The 27,605-nt window shown below is 42.4% G+C and overlaps 1 protein-coding gene across 13 annotated transcripts in view; it reads right to left on the bottom strand.

The window, feature by feature from the left end:
• The window catches only part of prom1a (prominin 1a), a 58,271-nt gene that overhangs the window by 15,449 nt on the left and 15,217 nt on the right, over window positions 1-27,605 (bottom strand). For 8 of the 13 annotated variants that reach the window (XM_035425595.1, XM_035425599.1, XM_035425603.1 and 5 more), the window contains exons 2-13: window positions 20,056-20,114; window positions 19,094-19,120; window positions 15,825-16,030; window positions 7,565-7,685; window positions 7,170-7,233; window positions 6,730-6,819; window positions 4,220-4,437; window positions 4,050-4,124; window positions 3,725-3,788; window positions 2,064-2,223; window positions 1,543-1,695; window positions 1,112-1,235 (exon numbers count right to left, since the gene is read on the bottom strand). In XM_035425595.1, the coding sequence (XP_035281486.1) occupies window positions 1,112-1,235; window positions 1,543-1,695; window positions 2,064-2,223; window positions 3,725-3,788; window positions 4,050-4,124; window positions 4,220-4,437; window positions 6,730-6,819; window positions 7,170-7,233; window positions 7,565-7,685; window positions 15,825-16,030; window positions 19,094-19,120; window positions 20,056-20,114 (1,361 nt within the window). The remainder of the gene's footprint in view (window positions 1-1,111; window positions 1,236-1,542; window positions 1,696-2,063; window positions 2,224-3,724; window positions 3,789-4,049; window positions 4,125-4,219; window positions 4,438-6,729; window positions 6,820-7,169; window positions 7,234-7,564; window positions 7,686-15,824; window positions 16,031-19,093; window positions 19,121-20,055; window positions 20,115-27,605) is intronic. The other 5 variants (XM_035425598.1, XM_035425600.1, XM_035425604.1 and 2 more) reach the window with 1 other exon arrangement.

Here is a 27,605-nt window from a genome sequence, read left to right on the forward strand (position 1 = left end):
CAACTCTTACAGAGTACATATGGTCCCAATTTTACTCGTATCTGCTCTTTTAGAGTTAAATTAACACTGGACATTTTTTCTGCGTAGGTGTGTTGAAGCGAAACGGAAACTGTTTATCTTGGCCATCTCATATTAGCCAGTTATATAACAAAATCATAAACTGCCCACACAATAATGAGAATGGCTAAACGTTTGCCAAAGAAGATAATGCAGCAAAGAATACAAGCCTTAGTCCAAGCCAGGCAGGCTACGCTGTGGACTGATGGTAGATGTAACAGCAGATAACAGTGTGGGCGTGGGTGTGACTTTAGATATATGCAAAATACACTTGAGTGGTCACAGATTACTGAGATGGTTGAGCAAAAGGCACTTTTCAAACATTCTAGATTAATTATTCAAAAAACTTGTTGCTATCTACAATAATTTTCATCTGGTTAGAAACAATTGCTCATTCAACACAAGGAGGGCCTTGTGATTGTGTGCTATTCAATTTATGATTTGGCAAGTGAGTCATTTGGCAGATGCTTGTAGCCAAAGCAACTTGAAACACAGAAAAGCTTGAAACAGACAAAGCTACAATCAAATAAGTGCAACCATCGAGGTGCTTGCCTCAAGAACAGCATAAAAATAGACCAGACCGAAGCTTGAGTTTGGCAGAATAACATAATTTTAGAGCAAAAGAAATAGTTTCATTATCACAACAGACTAGAAGTATATCAATAAGATTTTTAAAACACATTTAAAAACTCAAGACCTGATTGCACACAGTGTGAACCCATGAATAATTTATATATCTTCACTCAAACTGTAATTCATTCAGATTTTGCAGATGTTCTTTATGTATGTCATTTTTTTGCGTGGTGCAATTTTAACATTCTCATTCCGACATACTGCATGTCATGCATTATATTGTGTATTTGAAAGGCTAGTCCCTTCCTGGAATAAAAGAGGTTCTAATAGACAAAATCACATATGCACAATAATTACTAATTACTAATATTGATTTATGATATTAAAAAACACTGGGGGGGTCCTATGCAGTACTTTTAAACAGACACTGGCACCCCGACCCAAATACAGAGTGTGCTTTGACCCCCCGCCCCCAACTTGCCTCATACAGCTGCTTAGTCTCATAGGGCTCACAGACCAGCTTCTCCAGGTTGCCCCCGACAACAAAGGTGGCGACCACCACACCCATCAGCACCCAGGAGAAGATGAAACTGAATCCCACGCCCCTGAGACACAAAGGAAAAGATTCATGCTCACATGACTAACATGCTTATTGATCCAGTCCAAAGAAAAATATGCAAAACTTATAACATACTATTTTAAGTGGAAAATTGAAATTTGCTCTTGTTAAGCAGGTACGATATGCAAATAAATTGATTGATGAAACATATATTATGTTACATAGAATAGAATATACATTTTATATCAACACAATTCCTTACAAAATGAAGGAATTCATTTTGGAATTATACACATGTCAAGCATGAACAAAAATGAATATTTAAATCAATTAATTAACGTCAAGTTACTCACGCCATAAGCAGGTTCCCGCCAGTGTTGGAGATGCAGCCGCGGGTGGTGGGGGAGGCGTGTTTGTCATAGCCGGTAATTCCGCAGAACAGACCCAGGAAGTTGAAGGCCAAGATGAGCACCACCATGCAGCAGAGTGCAATGCAGGAGATCCACCTACAGGAGGCAGCACCAGAGCAGTACTGTGAGTTTCAAACTAATATTCAACACCACCAAAAAAAAAAATATATATATATATATATATAATAATACAGTAAAACGGGTCTGGGTAACCCTGGTCCTTGAGAGCCACAGGATCTAAAGGTTCTATTTTCCCCATAAAATCAGCAAGCAATTGACTGTATATTTGATCAATTAAATGCTGAATAACAACAAAACATGGTGGACCCTGTGGCTCTTCAGAAGCAGAGCTTCATATCCATGCTATAAAAATGGGTTCTCTTATAGTTAATGAAGATTGCACATTTGAGCCCACATTGTGTCAGATAGTGATAAAAAAGGAAGACTGAATGCGTTGCTTGTACCTGTAGAAGTCTATCTGGTCAATCTGCGGGTAGTAGTCCTCGATCTTCGACTGGGTGTGACTGATGTACTTAATGAAGTTGGAGAGGGAGTCTTCCACGGGGAATGTCTTAGAGAAGCTGGTGATGTTGGAGCCGAGATCATCCAGCATGTTTCTGACCTCTGCACAGGAGGGAAATGGACAGCAGGTTGCTGGGATACCTGAACACTAGGGGAAGTGAGTGACATGGCTCATGCTACGTGGGGTGGATATTTTATTTAGGCAAAAAAAATATTTTTATTTTATTTCCGAAGGTGTACAATCCAATGAGAGAAGCTGGCTTATATTTAAAGGGAACAAACCAGCCTGAGGCCTAGCCGAGAGCTGTTACCTCACCTGCACATATTCCACCTGCACCACAACAACATACCGTGAATAAATACAACACATTAAGATGGATAAACGATGAAATTATTATACTATAGGTAGGACCACCAGTCTCCACCATGTACCCAGCAGAGATTTAAACTTGAATTTCAATGATTATCCTCAAGGGGTCCCCATAGGCTATTCAAAAGCATATTTAAGTGACTATTCATACAAGTTTCTAATATGGGGAGAGTCAGGAAGGAAAGTGAACATGGATAGAAGTATAAATGCTATGAAAAGCGAGTCTTTGAGCCAGTGGTCCTCACTCCTGGTCCTGGAGAGCCGCAGTGTCTGCTGGCTTTAGTTGTTACTCAGCACTTGCGTAGCACAGCAATTGATCAATTAAGCAGTGGATTACACAGTTAACTCAGGTCACCTGGTTTCCTGGTTCTGAACTGGTCACTGATCTTAAGAAAAGACAGAAATCAGCAGAATCTGTGGCTCCCCAGGACCAGGATTGAGTGTCATAGCAGTAAAATGAAAAATTCATCCATATAAAGTAGGGGTGTTTTAGCCCAGCACGAAAACATCTGATTCTACTAAAGGGTTTGATTGAAGACCATGATTAGATAATTAGTTGAATCATTTGTTAGTTTGAAGTTAAATGTTATATGTGCTCTCATGTTTAATGTGGTCATGTCCTACTGCTTCTAACAAAACCTCATCATACCGCTGTATAACATTTCAAAATACTGCAGCATGTCCACGGTAGTAAGTAATCAAAATTAATTTAACTTGCACTGCTTGTAAACATCACCATCAATCATTGTCTGTGCTTAAATAGTGGCAATCACTTTATCAACTTAGATTATTGAGGTGGTGCAAATGGGATAATTGTTTGAGAAGGAGGTTGACAAGGAGGCTATTGTGACCTCTAGCTGGCGGAGGACTGAAGTACCATGGTACATGTTGTACATGGTACAACTGTCAACCCTAATTATAGAGATAATGGTAAATATATACAGTAGCATATATGTACAGTCTTCAACCAATCTTCCACCAATCGATCAACCAGCAATTGTGAATATATTCAAGCAATATATATTTAAATGGAGATTACGTATCATTATAACTCACTGTCTATAGAGAAACATTTTAACATATAAAAGTGGTAAGATAGAAACATGCATAGAAGAAGATTCATCTATTCATCTTGGAAAAACAAAAATCACATGGTGGAATATGGAGGAAACAGTCTTTTTAAAGGAAGACCTGTATCGTAGAATGATGTGGGGATAAAGATCCAGCACTTACTTGCAACAATATTCTGTGTCTGTGTCTTCACCAAGTAGGGGGTGTCATTAAATGACAAATATCCCTGTAAGGGGTGAGATAAACAAGAAATTCAGACTGTTGAGTCACTCTGATACATAGTTGCCTACACCTGAAAACCTTACTGTGCAGGCAACTGATTGATCAGCATTGTACACAGCTGATACAAAACTGAAATAACAAACTTTTAAAAATGCAGTGTAAAAAGAACTCAGTGAAGCAGGAGACTCAAAGAGCAGCTAGACAAATTATCTTGGGATGCAGTGCCACCTGGAGGACATTACAGAGAGTCATGATGTGGACCCACCTTTTGAACTATGTTGCTGAGGTCAGTCTTGAGAACATTGTTCACTCTGGCCAGCTGTTCGCTCACATCTGACAACTGAAACAGAGAGTGAACTGATTTATCTAAGAAAAAGTTTGCTCTGAAAAGTCAGGCTCAACATTAAGCGTAGTTTCAGGCGGGTGGGGGCATACCTTGGAGTAGTTGGCGCCGATGCCCAGCTGGGCGAGGGAGCTGCGGATGCTGGCGCAGACGGGCGCGGCGTCCTCGAGGGCGCAGGCCGGGTCTTTGAGGGTGGAGCTGAGCCGCGAACGCACCGCGCTCAGGTTGAAGGCCAGCCTGCTGGAGCCGTCCTGCAGGATCTCCAGAGACACGCTCACGTTCTCCAGAGCCTCCTTGGTCTCCCGCATCGCTGTGGAGGAGGGACGGGAGGAACCGTTAGTGTCAGTCACTCTACCCACCCCAAACTGCACTTACACATTCACAGCCACATTAACATATGCACATAAACACACACACAACACACACGCACACACAACACACACGCACAAACACACACACTTCAAGGAGACACAGTTGGTCAAAGCCCACCTGGCCTTCCCACAAACACCTACGAATAGAAGTCACTACCTCCTCTCTGCCTCCTAATAAAATCATATTGGTACAAAAAACACAACCAAAACTTCTTCTTTTTGTCTTAAAGACAAAGGACAGCTTTTGTTCTAGATCTAGGACTCAGTTCTTGGTCTAGGACTGAGACCTAGTCTTAAACTACACAGAAGCATTCCACCACTCAAAGGTGGGAGTGAAACTAACTGAGGTTTAGGAGCTTTTATAGATACTACATTTTATATGTCATGTTTGGGCTGACCCTGTGAGTTTTGACCTCTGCCCAGTCTTGGCAGGGCTAGGGACCTGTAACTTGACCAATCACCACAGCGAAACCACATACACTAACAAGGGAATATTGAGGTTCAGGGATCTGCATGTTACCAATCACAACAGTGACACCAGGTTAGATTCACAAGGGAGAATCACTTTTCTGGGATTAGCAAGGGACCAACTGCCACAGTGACACCAGGTTAGATTCACAAGGGAGAATCACTGTTCTGGGATTAGCACGCAACCAACTGCCACAGTGACACCAGGTTAGATTCACAAGGGAGAATCACTCTTCTGGGATTAGCATGTGACCAAATGCCACAGTGACACCAGGTTAGATTCACAAGAAGGCATCACTGTTCTGGCATCAGTCACTGTTACCTTTGATGGCCCTTTCCACTTTGACTTTGAGGCCAAAAGCAAACAACAAGGACGGAGCAGAAGAAATCAGGGGGATCATAAGCATGAAAAACAACAGCAAGGCCTTCTGGGAAGGGTATCAAATGAGGTATCAGAACGAATGATCGAGAGTGGAGTATCCCATACTGTATTTAGCAAGGTGAGTTCTTATATTCGTAAAATTTCCTGAGCATATTTGATTAACAGTACTTCTGTAACAACAATTACTTCTGGATAAATGGCAGCTTCTAGTCTGTAGATACTAGATTGTGCGCATATAGCAATTAAGATTTTTAAGTATTTGAATGTATTGACACAAATGGCTGGGAAAAAAATGTCATGGTTTAACTGCATCAGTTTTTTTGAAAAGTCTGTTTGACAGGTTAAGAATGTGAGCAGGGGTTTTCTCTAAGGGGGGGTTCACAAAGCTTTGGTCACAGCAAGTAATCCTTGTTCCTTTGATGTATGGAAGACTGTAGCATCCCACCCTGTAGACTTATACAATCACATGACGGATCACTACAGCAAATTCCTGAAATAAAATATATATTTACAAAAGCCTTGGCCAATTTGTTTTGCTTGTGTAGTTTAAACCGTTAATCCTACACCACAGCCAGGCTCATCTCAGGGAAAGCACAGGGGCTTTAGCGGTTGCTTCGGTTACGAGACAGCTTCTGAGCAAAGAACCACGAGGCAATGGATATGTGTGACAAACTTGCATAAAGACTCAATTTGTATTACAGCTTGTCTGAGCCTACAACCACAAGCATCCCAGCATGCCTTGGTGGAATGACAACCCTGACTGTGAATCCACCCAGAGCAGTCTGTTTAAGAATGAAGGCTGGAGACTCTGTTGTCTTATTAATGTATTCTTATAAAGATATTCCATGTCACACATGACTGGACTGCAATTTTCACTATGCCACTAAAAGCTGTTCCAGTGCTCTAAATGTAGATGAAATGCAGCAGGAAAAAGTGCAAATATAAAATATGATACATACTGACATTTGCATATTATTTAATAATAGCAAAGAAACATTTTTGTTGTACTCTTACAGGAAAAGCAATATACACATGTAACAAATATAAATTTGAGTACATTAACTCAAATAAAACTGTTGAGATAATGTAATCAAAATGATTGCATACAGTCTAATGTCATCTCAACATAATACCATGACCTCATAATATTTTTACAGGAAATTTGAAAATATCTGTATAATGTAATTTATTTTATGAAGAAAAACAGAAAGAAAATAAATTATAAATCCATCAGCTTCAACTTACTGTATTAGGTTTACTGTATGAGATGTGTAATGAAATGTTTCATTAAATGAACAGAGATTGCACACGTGATGAATAAAAAAAAATCAATTTCAGTTAAAAAGTTTAGAAAATTAAGTGAAAAGGTGATGGGACATACCTCCGGCCATATTTAATACCCCATCGAGAGCGGGGATCACCTCTTTTTCCAGCTCCTGGTGAATTTTACCACCAAGCAAAGGCCCAATATCTGTCAAGGGCAAAGTCAAAATTAGAACAGCTAGAAGACAATAAAGTCTCTGATTATTTATAACTCTCCAAATAATCCAAACGACAAAACATTTGCATTGTGACAATGGTTTAAAATAGGATTTAAACATGAATCATTCCTTAACCTTCTTTTAACACAGGAAAAGTTTTTAAATATTCTTGTACATGCATCTGCTTTGTTCTGTTTTTCATACTTTTTTCACTATGATTGTTTCTTGAATTTTTTCACATGTATGAAATATTCTAGGGATTGTGACTAGAAATGAACAAGATTCATTAAGGAGTTTTAGGAGGCTTATGTTCAGGTGAAAAGTAGGCGGTCTTACTTACTCTCTAGGTCAGAGACAACTCGTTTCTTTGCGGTGACATACTGCCCAATCAGATAGTCGATTTGCTGAAACAAAGGCAAGTGCATGCATGAAAACTGTTCCCCTCCACATAGTAAAGTAGCGTTGGTTTTTCGCAGAATATATTTTGTCTGAGAACACATATGAGCACTTTTGGGTTCTGTGTTTAAATCATTCTGACAGTTGTAAGAAGATTCAAGTGTGCAGAGATAGCCTGACAGAACGAATAAAACCACATATGAGTGCATGCACGCCAGCCAGAAGACATGCATGCATAGTGATTATCTGTAATTTTCCACTAAAACAAAAAGGAATTATTTGAGACGGTACAGGCAGTGCAGATAATCAATCCCAGATTAAACCTCTTCTGTCTCTTACCGCGGGAGTCTGGTTGGCGAACGTGTGCAGGTCTCTCATGTTGCTGTTGACCAGCTTCCTCATGCCTTTCAGCTGAGAACTCAGGTTCTGATTGGCTGCGTAGGCGCAGAGTACTCCCGCCCTGAGAGGGCCACAGACACAAAAAAAGACACAGCAGTCAGGACTCTCAGGGGTGTCCCCGAATAACCTTTTAAAACAGATATCTTCATACATGGACGAAAAAAATATGAGGGTGTAAATTTAAATAATCACTTGAGTCTTTTTGACTGTCCCTTTGTACAGAGGTAAGAATACCTCCAAAAACATACTACTTTTTAATATTAGGAATTTTAGGAGATTAAATTCAATGTTACCCTCCACAATCCATACTTGCATTTATCAATATCCAGTACATACATGTTGAGAGGTTAAAACAGTTGTTCTTCCACTAATAATAATAATAATAATAACAACAACAAATTTATATAGACCATTGCATATGTGGCGCAGTACTCATCTTTACCAAAGGATGGCACTGCACACACACACGTACCAAAATGGCCACATTTGCCGGTGCTCTTGGTGATAAAGATGGGTTTGTGCAATTCAATAGAACATCATAAGCAATCACATCACACAATAGAGGTTATTTATTAATTGTTCAATAAACTGCTTTGAGGAAAGCTCGAACTGAAAAGGCTGAACATCTTTCAAACTGTAATCTCGCACGTAATAAATGTTTCTTTATTAGAAGCGTGGAACCCGACCAAGAGCAGCGAATTCATTGACAGAATAAATCATAGTATAGCATCTCCCCAGAGTGTAAAGCGAAAATAGAAGCCAAGTGTGGATGTTTTCCCTGAAGGTGATATTAATCAGCAGTATGGTTGCCCAGGGTGAAGTCTCGTCTTAATTAGCAAGGATACTGTAGCTAATTCCACCTAATCTAGCAACCTTCAAAGAGGTCTGTTTAGTTACAGAGACAGCAGGATTGCCTATGATTATGCAGCCCCACACAGCAGGGTTCCATAGGACATTTGTTGTAAAGTACAGTGCTACAAAGCTTAGCAACAAGATATGCTGCTGCAGCAGATACCCATGCAATCTAATTAGCTTATTTTAAGGTGGTCATCAGAATACGAGTACAAACATCAGATGTGTGTAGAAAATAGAGTCAGTTTAAAGGTCTGAGTGCCATAGCCAGTTGTGTTACTGGTGAATATATGCTTTCAGAGTGGTTCCCTGGTACCCACAGATCTTCTACAGACTGTACAATGCCATCACCAGAACTGGACAGTCAACACCGGCAGCGTTAAGCATGCGAATGAAGGAACAATGATGAGCTTGTCGGTCTCCATCACCGACACAACAAAAGCCAATGCACTTTCATCTTTTGCCCGTTCCAAACGCTCAACTCCAGATAATCACTTCTGATACAGTGGAAGAGAAGGGGTGGGGATTTATAATGCATCTGGCAACCCGGCCCGTGTCAGCGAGCAACAGGGCATAGCTGCCGATGTACAGAAATGCCTGCCGGATCGCTCCGGTTCGGCCGCGCGCTTCCTAACGCGGAACGGGAGGAGCGACGGAGCAAATCGATGTGGATTCATTACGCTTTCCCGCCGAAAGCGACGCACCAGAGGCGCGGGGCCGCGGATCAGCGGGCGGGGGAGAAGCATGTGACACGCCAGCGGGCGGGCGGGCGGGCGTCTCTCCGCGTTCCCGGTATCACGCTGGCGCACGGCACAATGCTAATTATAGCCTCCGCGTCGCGCCGTTATCATCTGAGTGACAGGGGCATATCTTCGCCTCTCTCTCCCTCCCGTCTTGAATTATTCATTCTCAGCTGAGGGATTGCGAAGAAGACGTTTCCCCCCCACGGCTGGGAAGCACGCGGGCTTATTTAGAGAGCGGCGGAGTGAATCTAGAACAAACCCCCGGCGCGGACGGCAACTCCTGACCGGGTCAGAGTGACGCGTGGGTCAAACCTATCTGCTCGGCTGAGTGCTGATCCCGCCCCCCTCAGGGATATTTCAGTGAAACTGGGGAAGTTAAGTAAACCGCTTGTACCTGAAGTAATATACCCCGCAGTGCTTATGCCCTCTAAGGTCACCCATATTTCCCCACAACTACCAGACACCTGAATAGACACAAAATCAGTTCACCAGCTTAAGCAGGCCCTTAGAGTCAACCATGTCTAGATCTAGAAATATCCAAAGAAAGAGGTTATGCAATAAATAATAAGCATATTGACACTGTAACCTGCACTGTGCTCCTTCTTGTTCTCCTGTTCTCAATTACAGATTAGAAAGCCTGTAATTTTACCATTTTGTAATACTTTCAAAAACCACTCTACTGTAATCTATACTTACATAAATTCCTCACCAAGTTCCAGTTAGAGAGAGAGAGAGAGAGAGAGAGAGAGAGCTATGCATTCTACAATGAAATATTCAGCAACTATAACATTTTGAACTGCTCTTTATATGGTACCGAATAGGATTTTTAATCCTCATATTACCGAGGAACTTGAAAGTGCAATACTCGTTTTCTCCGGATTTCAGTTTGGCCGTCTTGTGTACGTTGGCCTCCTGGACACAATTCATGTTATCTTTCAGGAAATTACTTTTTGAGGCTTTTCCTGAGGTGAGTTCCTAACAGGAGTGGCCCGCTGACAGAGAAGCCCGCTGACAGCCAATTGGCCGAGGCGGCGGTCGCACAACCGTGCGGCGGGGGCCGGTTTCTCCACGGTCGCAGTCACGGTCCCGGCCGCGGCATCACAAAGGCCCTTTGTGGATGCTCTCCTTTACCCCCCCGTCTGCCCAGGAGCCGGCTGTCAACGGGACCGGGCGGGATCGGCGTGGACCTCGCCGCCGAACAAAGGCGCTTTGAAGCTCACAGCGAGCGCATTCTAACCAACGGCGCATTCAGAGAGGCTCGTCGCCATCCGCCGGTCCAGGAGCAATTACCACCAGGGCCGCAAACCAGCCAGGGATCTCACAGTATAAATAAATACATAATAACCCGAGGAAGATGAGAACAGAATCCCAGAGGCAACCGACCCAAAGGTGCATTGAAACCTATGTAGAAATCCTCAGGACAAACAGCAGATAGTAAATGGCGATTAGCATTCAGCTAACGAAACATTAGGCCCGTGCGTTCAAAGCCTACAAGACATGGCAAAGCATCATCTTCTAGAGCCACTGTGAGCTTCAGTAAAAAATAAAATAAAATATCAACCTCCCTCATTGACCTGTGGCAGCTGGCTAGTAACACTGTGACAAGCAACATTTTATACATAGTGCTTTGCTAAATCCATAATACAATGGTATTATTTTGCTGAATGTATCAAAGATTATGTTCCAAGGGGAAATTAATTCAAATGTGGAGAGACACACTGAGGTGTACGGCCTTATCATATTAATTCCCTCCTCCTTTCTAGTCAGCACTTCTTAGGCATCTTCAAAAAAAAAAAAAACCCCAGATAAACAGCTCCTTCCAAACATTCTCCAATGCTGGTCAGGAGGTTAGAAGAAGCATATTTCCAGTTCCTCAAAATATAGGTCATTGTTTGTGTCTTGCGGATATCTATCATTCCTTTGTGTTTTCTATGTTCCCCATTGTGCGAGGAGAGCCTACGTTCCTCCCGTAACTCAACTGGAATTAATCTTCCCGTGACCCTCAGACAAAGACCAGCCTTCCTCAGCGATGCAGTGAGCGCCAGGGTCCGGTTTCGCCGCACAATTATGTCCTCCACGAGTCCGCATTTTCCCCATTTTCCACGGACAACAAGCAATATCTGTCATACGATATGCAAGACAGGGGGAACCCATCATGAAACCAGGGCAAAGTAGCCAAGCCTTTTCATTGTGGAGCCTTAATACTCGCTTTACAGCTGTAGCATTTGTTGTGACTGAAATGACATACGTCCTTATGTTTATATGGGTCACTGCTGACTAAATGTACAGCGAGGCACTATTTAACTGACATACTGACCTGTTGATGTCGTTTAACAGGCTGCTACATGAGTGTGTTCTTTATAACCCTATATGTGTGTCATTGTGAACTGTATAGACTGCCGGGGTAGGGAAGAAGCCTTATTATCCCATATACAGGGGATGAACAATTTTCACAGATCGTGGCTCTCTTATATAAGCCTTATTTTTGGAGCCATGCCTGCCATACAGATAGAGAAGGTACCGTGGCAGGGATTCAAACTCCCACCCACACAGGGGGCCCTGTATATGACTCAGCGTGTATAAGAGTCGCCCTATGGACTGCACTGCACGCCATGCCAGGTTTTACATCTTTGTCAATGATCACTGTTAAGTCAATGGCGGGAGAAAATAGTGCAAATCGAGGTGTGTTTACTGTGTGGCACTAAAAAGTAAAAATATATGCCTTCAGTATTTTTAAACTCGTTTACGTTACATTGTAACATAAGATAGTAAATGCAGACTTAATGTAAGATACCAGATGATTAATTAATTCTATCGATTTTAAGGGGGCCTAGAACAATTACAAATCTGTGCATACAGATAGATACATAAATTGGACTTTTCTAGAAATTATTAAAATTTTTAAAACTTTAATAAACTTGCTGTATTGGTGTCATTTAGTGTCTTTGGCTCATCTGGCCATTACAAGCTTAGGTCACATAAAGAATTAAAGCACAAATGCATAATTCAGCTCTAGAGTAAACAGTGTGGACATAAAACTATTAAATAAGCATATGAAATTCCATTGCTCCTGGTGCAACAGCTGCTGAGGACAAGGTCTGTCATGCCAGACACGGTCATCACACCGTTGTTTACTTTCAGGAACAAATTAGCATGAAGCGTATAGTATATTAACATACTGTTCTACTGAAAGAAGCTCACAGACTAAAAACAGATCATGTGATGCTGTAATGACCTATATATTGTGCGAATGGAAGACCTCTGCAATACTCATGCCTCCTCACAAAGAGTACCCTAATAAGTCTCTCACAGACAAATATAAGTTACAAATATAATATCCCAGTGTAGAAAGCCCTTTTAATCCATATCGTCCGATATCAGATGTCTATAAACAGAATAATAAACAGTGCCTCAGTGTTCACTGCCCAGAACAGACATCCAATGGCATTTCTGGTGCGCATGCTCGAAACCTAAACATCCACCGAACAGGCAGAATCCAGCCGCACATTTCCCTCCACAATGATTAGGCAGGAGGAATACACTGTGTTCAGATCTTCACTGGCGGCCCAGATCCCTGGAAAGACGTTAAGCCGGGACAAGGAGTCTCAAGTCTCCTCTCGTTAATACTGTGGCTGCTCAAAGGGGAGAGAGAGAGAGAGAGAGAGAGAGAAAGGCGACCCCATTCCCCCTCTCCACCGCCCAACGCGGCGCGGTATTGATCCGCCGTGACGCGAGACGCGGTGGTCGTGTCCGCCGAGAGGGAGGAATATTCCGGAATTCCAGAGAAAGAGGATTCGAAAGGACAGGAGTAGTCTTACTCTGACAGTGCACAAGCACAGGCCTCCTTCCCCAGGCTTAAAAATAGCCTTGTGGTGCGACTGCCACAGTTCTTCCTCTGCAGCTGTCAAGCAGAAGGAGCTGCATCGCAGATTAACTTGTTGAACTAATTTTAGATTTACTGTTTGCAGGCTGCTGCTACCAGTCCCTAATTATCAGCATTAAAAACGGCATTTTGATCTACAACGCCACATATCAATTTTATGTTTATTGCAGCCTGGAATTCTCTGTATTTTTTATGTCTCTTGTATCTTTCATGAGGATGATCTCTTTACCAATCTATTATGGATGTACAAATATATATTTTTGCATGACATGCATTATTTATAGACTTAATCAGAAACAATTTTTCTTTGTATTTCATAGGAGGACTAAGGGGCAAAAATTACCATGTATGAAATCAAAGGGTAAAATTCCATTAGGCATTCATGACAGAACTGAAGCAACATAAGAGCCAGGTACTCTCTATTTAACATAAACCCCAGACCCCCACCCCCCGCACCCAAAAAAAAACAAAAACTCAGTAAGTCCACAGTATATAAATCACCCTTCAACACCCCCAGCGTTGCTCAACCAAGCACAGCTAAGGGAGACAAGATTTGTTTTTATAGATTTTGTCTTTAAATAGGTCATTTTTTATTAATTCAGCCAAAATGCACGTACCCAAGAGGCTGTATCTCAAATGAAAAACAACTATAACATCAGAGCAAAACTGAGCTGAACTTCAGAGTCACTGTGATACGCATTATGTGGGGGGGGGGGAAATGTGTGCCGGCCAGGCAGGACAACTGCGGCCATTGTCCTGTGGTAATTATCTAGGACAGTGACAGGCCGCAAACGTCCTCCGGATTACTGAGTGTGTCTGCGCACTGGAAGAGCTGAGCTGATCATGTGAGACAGACCGCGGCACTGCCTGTGACCTCTTCGCCGCGAGAAAAACAATTCAGTCTAGCGAACGCTATAAATTCCGGACTTAATATTTACGGCCTTTAGTCAATTCCAAGGTTAATTTAAAAAAAAGCCAGGGAGAAAAATGTACTCATAGTACTGTAGTTGTGTATTTTCAAGATAACAATCAGGTCTGTTTATCCCTCAGATTTTACAGCTACATCTTAGAATAGCTGTGTAAAAAATTTCCCATAAATCTTTATTATGTGGAATTGAAGCCACACTACCCACAATGCACCCTGGGAATTTGTCATGGCAAACGGCACACTGCCACCATTGCTGCCACATAGTTCAACTCAAATCAGTTAACTGGGAAAAAAGACCCAGCCCCCCAGGATAAGGGAACCAATTGCAAATGAGCTAACTAGCCAGGGGGAGGGTTCACTTCTAGTAGCTGGCCCAGGCACAACCTCTGAGGTTCACAACCCAACTCCTCCATTGATGTTTGGTGCTATAGTTCTTATTACTGTTAGCAAGCAGTTATGGCAGTGGAAAAACTGCACAGTATTTAGTGTGGTTAATGTCAGGATTTTGTGTACTTCGTGTATCCTTTGTACAGAAAAACCTGTACCTATTTATGACTTCAGTGCCAATCCTGTATATCAATTCATATCTTCAGCAGTTATAAAACAGCACTTTATATTCCCAAGGGAATCTGCGGTTCTCCAACGCTACTGCAGAGAGCATTGCCGTATAACCAAACAGATAAAGGTTGAAATGTTTCATTTTCTCGCTCGTTTACAGCAGGGGTGAGGGAGGGGTGAGGAGGGGTGGGGTGTGGGGGGGGAAATGGCGGGAGCTGGGGGAGAGGAGTGGTATTTTGTCTTCTTCGCCGTAAACAGCTTGAGCGAAGCAGTCGCGGTAGACATCACATCCCACGCGGTGCGAACCTTTTATTGCAGTCAATCTCCAGCCTGGCGTCCTCGGAGGCTTTTAAGAGCTTTTTATCGGTGGAAGGGCCAGCGGCCACCCAGCAGCTAGGACACTGCTGCGGAATGTCTAATAAAGGATTCTAGCGGGGAGGCATAAAGCAAAGTACACTGAAATGAGCCTGAACTCTCGATCATCGGAGCCAGAGGCACAAAGATGTAGAAAATGAACCCGATGAAAAGAAATCGCACGCCGCACACCCCGGGCTGTGACTGGCAGGCCGGTGCGGGGGCTGTGGCACCTCAGTCACGCAGTGTGCAGTTTGCCCACAGGAAACTCAGACCTATGGAAACATTGTCTGCGTTTGGCTCTATTCATAAAGGTCACCTTTTAGAATGAGTGAGCAGTCATAAAGCCCTCATTAAGCAAGTCTACATTAAGCTTTACTAGTACTAACCAGTAATAACGTTATTTATAAATCTTTATTTTCAAGTATGACACTGAATGTACCTTCCAGAAAAAAGAAGAAGAAAAAAGATACAGAATAAATAGCACATTTACAAATGCGGGCCATTGTGCCTGCAGGCATCGATGCATCTTGTTTACTTGTTGTTCATCTTTACCCGTGACACGCTGTATCAGTGTCAGCCATTATAAAGCATGTGTCACTCTCTGGAGCTGTGCGTGCGCTCAGTGCGAGCCCCGCGAGTCTTGAGCTTGATATAACGAGTGAACCGAACCGGCGAGTGGGAGTCATTACGCCGATATCTGGCCTTCGCTCCCACGCGCCACCTACGGCCACTGGAGCTCGAGCGTGGGGGGGGGCTGGGGGGTTGGGTGGGCTGGGGGGTTGGGTGGGCGGGGGGGGCGGGGGGGGGGCTGGGGCGGGGGGCGGGGTCGGGGAACGCAAGGTGGGCGGCGCACGGGAGGGGAGTGTGGGCGGCACTCACGTGATGAAGACGGAGGTGGTGAAGAGGAGGGTGGCGAAGAATCCCCTCTTGCACTCGGCGTTCTTCCTCTGCCTCTGGTGCATCTCGCCGCCGCAGTTGTCGCAGCAACGGCACATGCAGAAGCACAGGCCCACCAGCGGCACCAGCAGGACGAAGAGCAGGCCCAGGGCAGCGCACACTATGAAGCCCACCTCGTAGTACATCACCTGTGACACCGCGGGGGAGAAGCCTTCCTTAGCGACGGGAAGCAGCCACCCCTTAGCGACGATACACAGCCGGCAGCATGCGGCATGAGCAGAGGAAACAGAGGGACTACAGGGGACATTTCTACACACCGTGCTACTGAGTCTTGTCTTTTCTCCACCCAAAAAAATAAAAAAAATAAAACAACCTCATAGACAGATATTATGTGCAGCCTATCGTCGTGGTTACGATCACGGTTGTCAAGGATGGGAAATGAACACAACGCATACGGTAGCATGCAGGCAGACTGACATATATTAGACTGCGATGTAAAAGCAGCATATCAGTACCACTAATGATGTGACTTGATTTTGAACATATTTTCTTCCACGACTGAACATAAATGAGTTTAAATGAGCATCATTTCATGGTCCACATACTTCAGCTTTTGAGCTTCTGTTAAAATAACATATTTTTTGTCCATGTGATACAAAATAATGAATAAGGAATTAACAAAATGTACTGTGGACGTGACATTCCATATTGTTATTGACGTATAGTTCTGTCAGTAAATGTAGTCAGACTGTCATCAACAGAAACATGACCATATGTCATTGCTTAAATTAAACACCACAATTAAAATGAGACAATGAACCTGTACATAATCAAGTCAGATCATCTAACGTGAAGAGAGACAACCTTGATCTATTGAGGCAAGCCTTCCTAAGGGATACACTACTTGTGTTTCCAGGAGTGAGGATGGAACGTGTGATCAAAGAGGGACTTCATTTCAATGGACATCGGTGCATCAGTAGTACCTTCATGACTAGTAATAGCTACACTTCTTCATGTAATTTCCAAAAAAAACTGGTGAGATGAAATATTTTGGCCGGTGACAAACAAGCAAATGTTTCAGTGCAACCCTTTCATATTTTCATAAGTATAAAATGAGAGAATAGACAAAAACCCACTCTGAATGCTACACCAGCTTGAAAGGAAATAGCTGAAAGAGAATGTGAAATAATGGTTAGATGACCAAATATATTAGTCTCGGTTATTCTGTGTTGAGTTTTCACTTATCAGATTGTGTTAACTCTCTAGAAAATAAACAGTGCTGAGATTACAAAACAAACTTATATCTGACATAAATATCACATCTTTCTCCGTAATATGTTTATATGCACATTTTACACGCATATTTTGCAATAGCTCATCATAGTTTTAAATGATAAAAAAATACCTAAAATTTGGTTCTACAGTACTCTTACCCAAAGTAATCAGTCACCATGCCATTAAGAGTCTTTTAAATACTGTATGAAAAGACTAACGGCTTGTTGGAACAGCACTCTCCACTACAGTATGAAAAGCTCTGAATCAGATGCTTATCACAACTGCACATGCTCATTCCAAAGTCTAAAAATACCTGCTTATGAAATATGGAGTGTGCCGCTTAGATCAAGAGCCACCAGTGCATACAGGAGAGCTGGTAATTGTCTGTATGACAAGACTCCAGAAACACAGCCAAACTCACTGGTGCAATTAAAATGTTCATCCCAACCTGAAACTATACTGCACTGCGTCATCATCGGACTGCCAAATTCATGCCACAGTTTGGCTGAGGAAGACGAGGTGAAGCTGTATCTGGGACCACCAAATTGCCCTACACACTGTAGGATTCTTGTGTGATTCCTCGAAGCTGGCAAAAAAACAGAACCACAGAGTAGGAGATTCTCTATTTCTCTCAAAACCACAGGACTAAACATTTATGTGAAAAATTCAAACAGTACTAAAGTAAAGATTTTCAATTTCTGATGTGACAGGATGATGTTTGTTGGTAGTAATTCTTAGCTCTTATCATACCCAATTTAAAGTGGTAGCACTTTCTATTAAGTTGAACTTACGAAAGTGTAACAATATTATGTGCATTTCATAAACACATATAACAACGCATTCACCATGTCCTGGTGTCATTGTTGTCACCTCAATAATTAATGCTCAACATAATTATGTGATTTGAACAAAATTAATAACACAGTCTGCGTAACTCTGATCCACTTTAGCTGTGTATGGCTGCTATGTTTCAGTGTGTTGCTACGCACCGCACCTTTAGTGATTACAATATAGTTAATCTGTTAATAAGGTATAGCTCGTTTGTGGTCTGTTGCACGAGCCTCTCTGGGATCATGTAATCCATTCCCACTTGGTGAAGCGTTCTCCACCAGCAGATGCGTGGAAGCTATTGAAGCTATTTTGTACTGCAGTAGTGCTTGTGTACGCCTCGTGCTTTGGTGAGGTCAGTATAATGGGAATCATTCGATCTCTGTCCACATCAGCACGGCCAAAGTCCAGAACCCATTTACCTGGAAACCAAACCTGACAGGCTTCGATTACAATAGCGGACAGTTCAAATCTGTTACCGAGGAACTGTCATGGAAACCCAGTCGAATGTGCCTTTGTTATGTTTCAGCTGGAAACAGTAATACGGTACTAGGTTTATAATTGCCAGCCAATCATTTCAAATATTAAGTCAAATATAAGCAACTGCTCTATTTTGGACATGCATTGCTGGTACATAAGGGGTTGGCTCATCAATTTCTTTTCTATCTCTGACTCAACTTGCTTCGTTCCTTGTTTCATGGTACATATTTATACGTTTAAAGGTACATATTAAAATGCAGGCATGCTGTTTTGCCAGAGTACACAATTGAGTTGAAGCTTATTAAATATGTTTTGTTCACTGGGTAAAATGTGGATAGATTTACACTTCTGGGGCAAACTAAGCATAAACACATTGATGAAGATCATTGGGGACAGATCGGAAAATATGGCCTGAAACCATAAATAACTGATTCCCAGGACACGTCTCCCAGCTCAGCACTGAGGCCCCGCCCAGGGGGGTGGGGTTAATGGGGAAGGAACAGCCCAGAGGGGTGGGGTTAATGGGGAAGGAACAGCAGTGAAAGGCAGTGGAGACAGAGAGATAGTGAGAAAGAGCCATGAGAGAGAAAGAGGGAGAGAGAGAGAGAGAGTAAAAAGATAAGAGGGAGAGGGAGAGGGAGAGAGGGACAGAGAAAAAGAGACTTTACCTGCAGCGTCAGAACAACGTTCTCCGGCTGAAGGGCCAGAGCACACGAAGAGCGCATGCAATGAAGAAGCAGCATGCCGAAAACAGAGACAGGGCAATGTGTCATCATCAAAGCAGAATTAGAGCAACATGGGAGGGTGAACAGCTCAAATAAACCTCCCAGGGACAAAGACAGTTGATAACGCGCAAACGCTCACATGCATGTACAGTTATGCACAAAAAGGCACATAAATTAATCCTTTCTTAGTTTTCATTTAGACCTGGTTTAAATCTGACAGAAATGTGTCTTTTTTTTTTGCTTATGGTAGTAAATTTAATAAAATTGTTATTTTTTCATTCTTGCACAGCATTACAAGTTTGCCAGCAATGGCAAGGAACTCAAAATTAAGGACAAGGCGCATTAACCAGTGTTTTCGATTGTTAATTAAAACAGCTTGAAACTTTTCAGCTTGCATTCTTTTGAAGGTCGACAGTAAAGGTTCAATGAAGATGCAGGAAAAGTAATAAATCATGCACGAAAACACCACTGTAAGGACCATATACTATTCTATATAGGTCCAACTGAACATCTTCACTGCACGTGAATTACGAAATCTCGTGAAGAACGACTCATATCATATGGACATATTTAACAAAAGTCGCAGAAAGTCTTGGCAGTTTTTCCAAAATATGAATATCAGTTATTATTTAGCATCATAATATTCCTTTAAAAAGAAAAAGTACTAGGGATTCCAAATCATATTTGTCGTTTGATTTTCGGTGATTGCAACGCCAGGCCCAATTATCATTGCTCCTGCACTGAAAGAGAGGCTGTCTCACCTTGGCAGCCAGTAGCCATTAAAACGGCCGTCGGACGGGAGCTCGGGGCAATTTAAACTGGGTATTGATCATGCCTAACGGCTGTACTATTTCAGCGACTAACAGCATCCGTCACGGTTCGCATTGGCAAGCGCGCAGCGTTACCTTCTGATATTCGGCTTGCACCGAGCCTAATTTGTTCTGGGCCACTTTGACGACGAGATCTGAAACAGAGGGAGAATGCAAACGGCGTAAAGCAATTGGCTGGGACTACACAGTAAAACAGTTTAATGTTCAGTCAACTCTTGCAGAGTACATCTCTTACAGAGTACATCTGGCCCTCATTGAACTCAGATTTATAGATGATTTATGACCGGACACACTGTGTAGGAAGAAAGCGTGGGTAAAATAAAAAATAAATGAAGTATTTATTAAGCATTTTTCATACAGCATTTTGCATACAAATAATAAATTAAAAAAACAAAGGACAATATAATAAACATAGGAGGATAAAATTAAAAACACAATCAGCACAAAGATGAAAAGGCAATATACAATGAGAGAAAGCTTAAAATGTACAGAAACAAAGCAAAAAAGGCAAAACCAATACCAAACCCATGACAGAATAAATATATTAACTAAAATCCATTTTCCTTACTGGCACTCATGCTGAGCAAATTACATGTCATATATTTTACATTCATCATTCTCCGTAACTGGATATTTACTGCAGCATTCCAGGTAAGATAACTTGGTCTGCAGTGGAATAGTGACTCAGCACCCTATGGATGGAAATCCAGTGCTATTTCCTTGCTTTCAAAACATGGCTATAAACTACAGCTGGATAGAAAAACACTCATAACTGTATATCATGTCTTGGTCTGGCCTCCAAAACCACTTGTTTATTTTCAAAAACATGAATGAAATGTTCAGTATGAATGTTTTCAATAACCCCCTAAGACCAGGCCATTCATTTTTGTTTTCAGTAGGGGACACAAGTCTCTGGTCTTAATCTCAAGAACCACTTATTCTACTTTGCTGACAGCTAAAAAAATATATATATTTTTACATTTTTACTGCAACATGCTTTTGTCATCCAAGACACTGGTGTTAAGTGAAAAAAAAAAAGTTCATTTTTCTTTTGTTGGGTCTCAGGGGGATAACTCAATAGCGCTAAACAGAACTCCAGTGTTAAAGTTCCACGGTCTCTTCATTCCAGGGTTTCAAAATTGAGCTACAGCTGCATGGTCTATTATAGCTGAGAAACACTATTCTCAGAGAATAGAGAGGTCTTTGAACGTCAGAACAAGCGAGGATGAGGAACGGTAATGCCTGTGTGAAGAAAACCCTTACGAAAAAAATCATGTGTTCAAAAACTACATATTCAAAAACCATATGTGAACACCCAACATTTGAAGAGTATCCGTGAACTTTGTACAATGATGCACACCAATGTCCAGACTCAAATCCTGGCCATGCCACTGCTCAATTGTGCATTATCACGCATGAAAGGAGAGCTTCGGTTGCCAGGGTTTCTACCCCATTACAAAAGATGGATTCCATTGACCAGTCAGGTGCAATCACCTGCTGCACAGGTAGCACAGTCCTCTTACACAGCTCTGATGGGAGAGTGCACTTACTGAGTGGTTACAGCCATATTGGAGAATCCACATACTAGCCTGTGCTCCCTAAAATTGACTGAGGTATGTACTGATGGAATGAGTCACCAATAAAAACTGCATAAAGATGTTTGGTAAGACGAAATTAGAATTTCCCTGTAATCGAGAGCTTGTGATGATGGCAAGCAACAGTACAACATATGGGGGAAAAGATCTTGTAATTGAGCCACTAACACAACTGTTATTTTGGGGATGGTGTTGGAGGAAGCAGAGCAACTGAAGCACATCATGTAGCTTACTGGCAGCCTCACGCGTCGGCTATAAGTACCGCGTCTTAATGAGCCAGAAGGCTTTTTCCCGGCTTGATTTCTGTCTTTCGTGATTCAAAGCTTCTTTTTTTTCCCGCTGTGGCACGCTGGCAAGGTCTGTTTGGACGGCGCCAAGTGTGACAGCACCCGCACGCCGTTATCCGCGAGGTTAATCAATCTTTTTCTTCTGGGCTCGCAGTTCCGCCGTAGCGCTCAGACAGACGACGGAGCCGCCGCCCCCACCCCCCCCCCCCCCCCCCCCCCCCCTGCCCTCCCCCCTTGCCTTAATCAGCCATACGGAGCAGCGGTACGGCTGCGGGGGGATTCCCCCCTTGGTGCAATGCAGACCTTCTGAGCCGGGGTGAAATAAATGAATAACTAAAACCGAACGGCCGCTAAAGACCCACACCGACGATCAGCCTCCGAAAGGCACGAGATCGGCCATCTGCTATTCAGCTACGTTCGGTGCCGATGAGCGCCGCGATGCGCACAGACGAGTTTGGCTCTAGGCTCTACCCTTCCAATCCTGCTCATTTCAGTCGGCGTCCATTGTTCGTGCGCATCTGAGGGGATCTGCTTTGATTCCCGCTAGCCCCTTGTATAACAGGCACTGTAGCTATAAGCTGTAGTTCCCTGTGTGGTACTTCCCTGTACATACGGTACTATCCTATGAGCTGCACGACGGCTTCTGCCTAGCAGCATTGCATGGTTTTTAACAACAGCTGTAAAGGATCCCTTCTTTTAATAGCTCATCTGTGCAATGTGCTGTTTGCCACGAGGCAGACTAGTCCTCCTTACAAATATTGAAATGGGAGAATTTTTCTCACAGACATCAGGCACCATGAGGAAGAGTGTTTAAATGTTCCCAAGAATGGATATTACAGAATTGCTCAAATTAAGTATGTTTTGGATTATATAGATTTTGATGTATAATATACATACAGTTTAGGATTCTACTAATCGATATATTAAACACTGAAATTCTAGCAGCACTACAAATTGTGTTAAAGTAAATGTGTTTCCGGATGTAGCATTCATAAGAACTTGATAAGCACAGAGATGCTGCATCAGAATAATTTTCATAAGAATATACATATTGTAACCACTTTATAAAAATAGGTTTTCACAGAGCAATTTATAAAGGCGTTATGACATGTTAATGAAGGTGTTACACATATGCACAAAGCCTTTAAGAACCTACATTGTGTTTAATGCGGTCTGTGTATGCGATCATTTCTGCAGCTCCAGATTGCAGTGTTAATGGGATTTGGCCTAGAGAGGGTCCACCTACACTTAAAGAATGCCACTGACGTTAACGCACAGGCCTCAGCCCAATGCTCACTGCCAACTAAAGGGGCCATGACGGAGCCGCCATCTGCACCACGCCCACTCCCTGGTTCCACTGGGAGGTGTCAATCCCACCCACTCCACTTGAATCAAATGGCTGCATCATCTCAACCCCCCCCCCCCCAAACCCACCCAGCTAATTCTGTTCTTTCATTCAATATACATTCACAAAGCACGGTCATCATTGCATTGCCAAAAAGCTAAGTCTCTCAAACAGTATATGTACTGTATACTTATACAGCACAGTTCAGATTTAGAACAGTAAAGAAACTCTGGCACAGATAAGGAGGGATTTCAGAACAGAAGTTAAAAATGGCACAGCTGTAAAATGAAAAGGTTGTATAACAGTACATGGAAAAAAAATATACTCTGAATTAGTCATACACTCTCATTAGTTATTACCATAGCCAAAAGCTTTGTACACAATAGATTACATTGTACCCTAGAGAGCACCAAGAGATAACTGCTTTACATTGCAATGATTTAATGTTTGTGTGTTGGTAATGATATTACAGTAATTTGCTGGCCATTGTACCCTAATAAAGCAAGCATAACTGTGGGTGTAAAATGTCGCAATACCATTTGTTGAAAACCTTTTTTCTATCGAAACAGTCCGCATATTAATATATGTTTACCTGCAGTAATATTTCTGTGGTCTCTATTTTAAATTTGTCTACACCTCTAGTGATTGTAATCTGTTTGAGAGAACGTTTGAATCCTTCAGCGACTTGTCCAGTGGTGAGCAGGGTACCACTGGTGTTTGATGAACCCACATACTTGTACAAAGCAATAGCACGTACATGAAGCAGTACATTCTGGTAACATTGTTCATGCATTGTAGGCCAAGTACGGAACTACAATAACGTGGCCCATATATTTTTAGCTTTCGTTTGCTACCACTTTCACTGTTTCTTTGTCAAGCATAACTACAATTAGAAGTGTTCCCTGAAAAATAATCACAGGTTTAATTGCCAATTATCACATAATGCTAAGTGTCTACATTGTTGTAAATTCTCCAATTATTTTCCTGGAATGATAAATATGATAATATGAAAGTGGGCGTGACAAAATATTTCCACAAGACACAAAGTCAGCGAGTTATAAGTACTTGGTCGATTCAACCAAATCCCTGGGTTTTAGCATGGCCCCAGGTGTAAGAGTGTGGTTGGGGGATGAGTTTATGTCAATGAAGGCTGGCAGTGGTCAGGGGGCTATAGTACACCAGACGAGAGGAAGCTGAGTGTTAGCAGAGAGCCAATGAGCCGTGCGCTCATCGCATCACGGAGGACGGTTTAGTGTAGCATGGCCTCACATCTGTCCCTCTCTCAGACCTCAGCCCCCATTCTATCCACAAGCCTTTCAAACAGGGACGTAGGCAGCCTCACTACAAGGCCCAAAGCACACGCAGTTCAAGGATCCTTAGAGAACGCACAAAGGACACATCCTCTGTGTACGCAACAACCATGGTCCAGACATGCACCTGACAGGTCAAAGCGGTGATAGCAAAGGAGAGGGGCGGAGCGGGATGAGAAAAAGTGAAAAGCAGGGAAGGAGGGGAAGAGGAGGAGAAGGCTGAGGAGGAGAGAGCATGTGGGGGAGATACGCAGCTGTTAGCTGCGTGCATCGGCTTTGTGTGAACACAGAAATAAAATGGCTGGGCCTTTCAGCGCACGATGCGCAAACAAACGGGGGGGGGGGGGGGGGTGATGAGAGACGGCACAACCGGGGGTGAACCCCTGGAGAGCCCTTGGTTCCTGGCACCACCTGGGTGTGATGTTAGCGGAGCACTGTGATCTCCGGAAGGTGCCGGAGCAGAGAGGAACAGAGCGGAGCTTAGGGGCGCGATGAAAGAGCTCTGCAGCAGCCAGGAGCAGCCAACACTGCCAGGTGATAATAATAATAACACTACCATATACTGCGCCTGACCCATCAAACACTGGCACTCACATAAGCACAGTTACACTCTCACGCACGGATACACAAGGACGCACATACACACACACCTGCGCAAACAGAGCCATACTACTAATCAAACATCATGTTCAACAAGCATACTATGCACTAAATACAGTATGATGCAGACTTTTATTTACATAAAACAGTAGATTTCAAGTGCATTTGTGTGTGTGTGTATGTGTGTGTGAAAAAGAGAAAGAGAAACAAAAGAACACTGTCATTTTCTTTTTTGTGGGTGGCTGTTCCGGAGGAAAGAACCTCTCTGTTTTTTCCTGTCTGACTCGTCACGTGAGAGGGTATAGGCCTAAATACAGCAGAGAGCCATGTAGAGTGCCTGTACCTGTGGTGTAGTATCAGTCCCTGTGCTACACAAAGTGAAGCTGTTGGGGTCCGGCACTGGGGTATTCTGCAGATACACTTATTTTAGTGCAGTTACAGATTATGGCCAGGGCCAGGACTCCTATGGATGATTTAAGTAACTATAGGCACTTGGCTACTTTAGCTTTGTATCCAAAGATGAAGAACACATCCAAGAACATGTTGTCAGTTGAAGTTAATCAAATGTTTTGGATAAATCCAAAGATAACCCAAGTGATTTAAATTTCATGATCAGTTTCCAGTTTTATGATCAACCCCGCCCTGGGCGTGTCGAAGTGTCCTTGAGCAAGACACCTAACCCCTAACTGCTGTGGCGAATGAGAGGCATCAGTTGTAAAGCGCTTTGGATAAAAGCGCTATATAAATGCAGTCCATTTACCATTTACCAGTTTCATTATCAGAGTCAGTTTCATTACCATGCAGGAAATATTTTGAAAGTTTCCTTTCTCTGATGTACACAGATGAGTTCTGAGATTTCTTTTTAAATGAAGAAAAAAAAAATCCCCAGCCCACTAATGTGACTTAGACACAGAATTCACTGTGTGGATCCTGCCCAGAACCCTTTATGAAATATTTAATGTAGTTCATAGAAATTTTTTTGGACTTACCAAATGCAGTCCATCACCTACAAACCTCGTATTTTATGCCCGTTTGTCAAAAGTGGTAAAAACAACAGTACAGTATTTGGACAGGTGCTCCATAACAGGTTCTCCAGGTGTAAAAAAAAAACAAGAGACTGCGCTGTAAAATCTAGGTAACCGTGATCTAATACCCCAATTCCACCTTCTTTGTGTGGAGGACTGAACATCAGGGAGTGTCACTTCTTAATATGTCTCTCTATCTCTCCATCTCTGGCAGGCCCAATTCACAGTGCTTCGCTTTTATGTAATATCTCTGTGTTGCCCTACAAGAAAGCAGTTTTATGAGGGAGAGCTATAAAGGAAGAAAAAAGAAAAAAGAAAGAAAGAAAGAGGGGTGTCTCCATGAAACCCTAAGAGGAAACAGCCATATGAGAGAAATCAAAAGAGAGCAAGATCATGAGAGATAGAGGCAGCAACAGAGAGTGAGAGCACCACAGAGAGAACATGAGGGACTGAACCAACGTTTTATTGTAATACTGCATATCGTCTGTGCCACCAAATTAACATATAAAGTCTACTGTAAAGCCCATATAGAGCCCTACTACCAGGTAACACATGGTAGAGTAAAATTAGGCTGCTGCATAAAGTTATACAAGCCAGAAGTCAAATATCACTCAAATTTTAGCTTGAAATATCCAGGGAGATCCATGACTAATAAGTCTTCATATGTGGTGAACACATTTCTGAGCTGCACTTAATTTTGCTTATCCCCTCAAACATTTTATGCTGAGCCTTAAACATTATACACTTTTCTAGGATGGGAATATAGCAGAAAAAAGCTGTCTGTGGATGTCAGGAAGTGAGCATGGCTGAAGTCATTTCAGTAGCGAACATGCGGACAAGAACGAAAGCATCAAGACCATGGTTAGAACAGAACACTATTCCCATTGGCTATTGCTGAGCACTGCATCAGTGTAAACGTTACTGTTCATACAGATATGATAACAAGACAGACTGATAGTGTAGTTACCATATAGAAATGATTGTATGTATATGAACAGTAATGTTTTGACAGACCCAACCACAATTATATATATAAGTACCAATTCTAACTATTGTCTGAGTTTCTTTGCCTAGTATCTCACTATTTTATTTTCTAAACTGTAAGCCTGGATTTTGTGTTTAATTAAACAATTTAGTGGCCATGACTTATTCTTCAATGTTTTAGAGGAAATCGTTCCCATTACTAAATCAAATTCAGTGGTTTGCAATATTAATGTGAAATATTCAGTGTAATAATTATGTTAGGCAGAGATTACTCACTATAATAAGTTTCTGCAGGCTAGAAATCTACATTTTGGAATTCTGCTGAACAACAGTGGGTACTAGCTTCTGATTTTTGCATGAGGAGTTACCGTTACTTAAACAGACACACTGGGTAACCATGCGCTGAAGAAGGTAACTAATATTAGACCTGTCTGATTCACGAAAGAGAAAGAGGAAGAAGTCAGGTATTTTACTTGTTT

Source organism: Anguilla anguilla, chromosome 7, assembly GCF_013347855.1.
Source record: "Anguilla anguilla isolate fAngAng1 chromosome 7, fAngAng1.pri, whole genome shotgun sequence".
Lineage (NCBI taxonomy): Eukaryota > Metazoa > Chordata > Actinopteri > Anguilliformes > Anguillidae > Anguilla > Anguilla anguilla.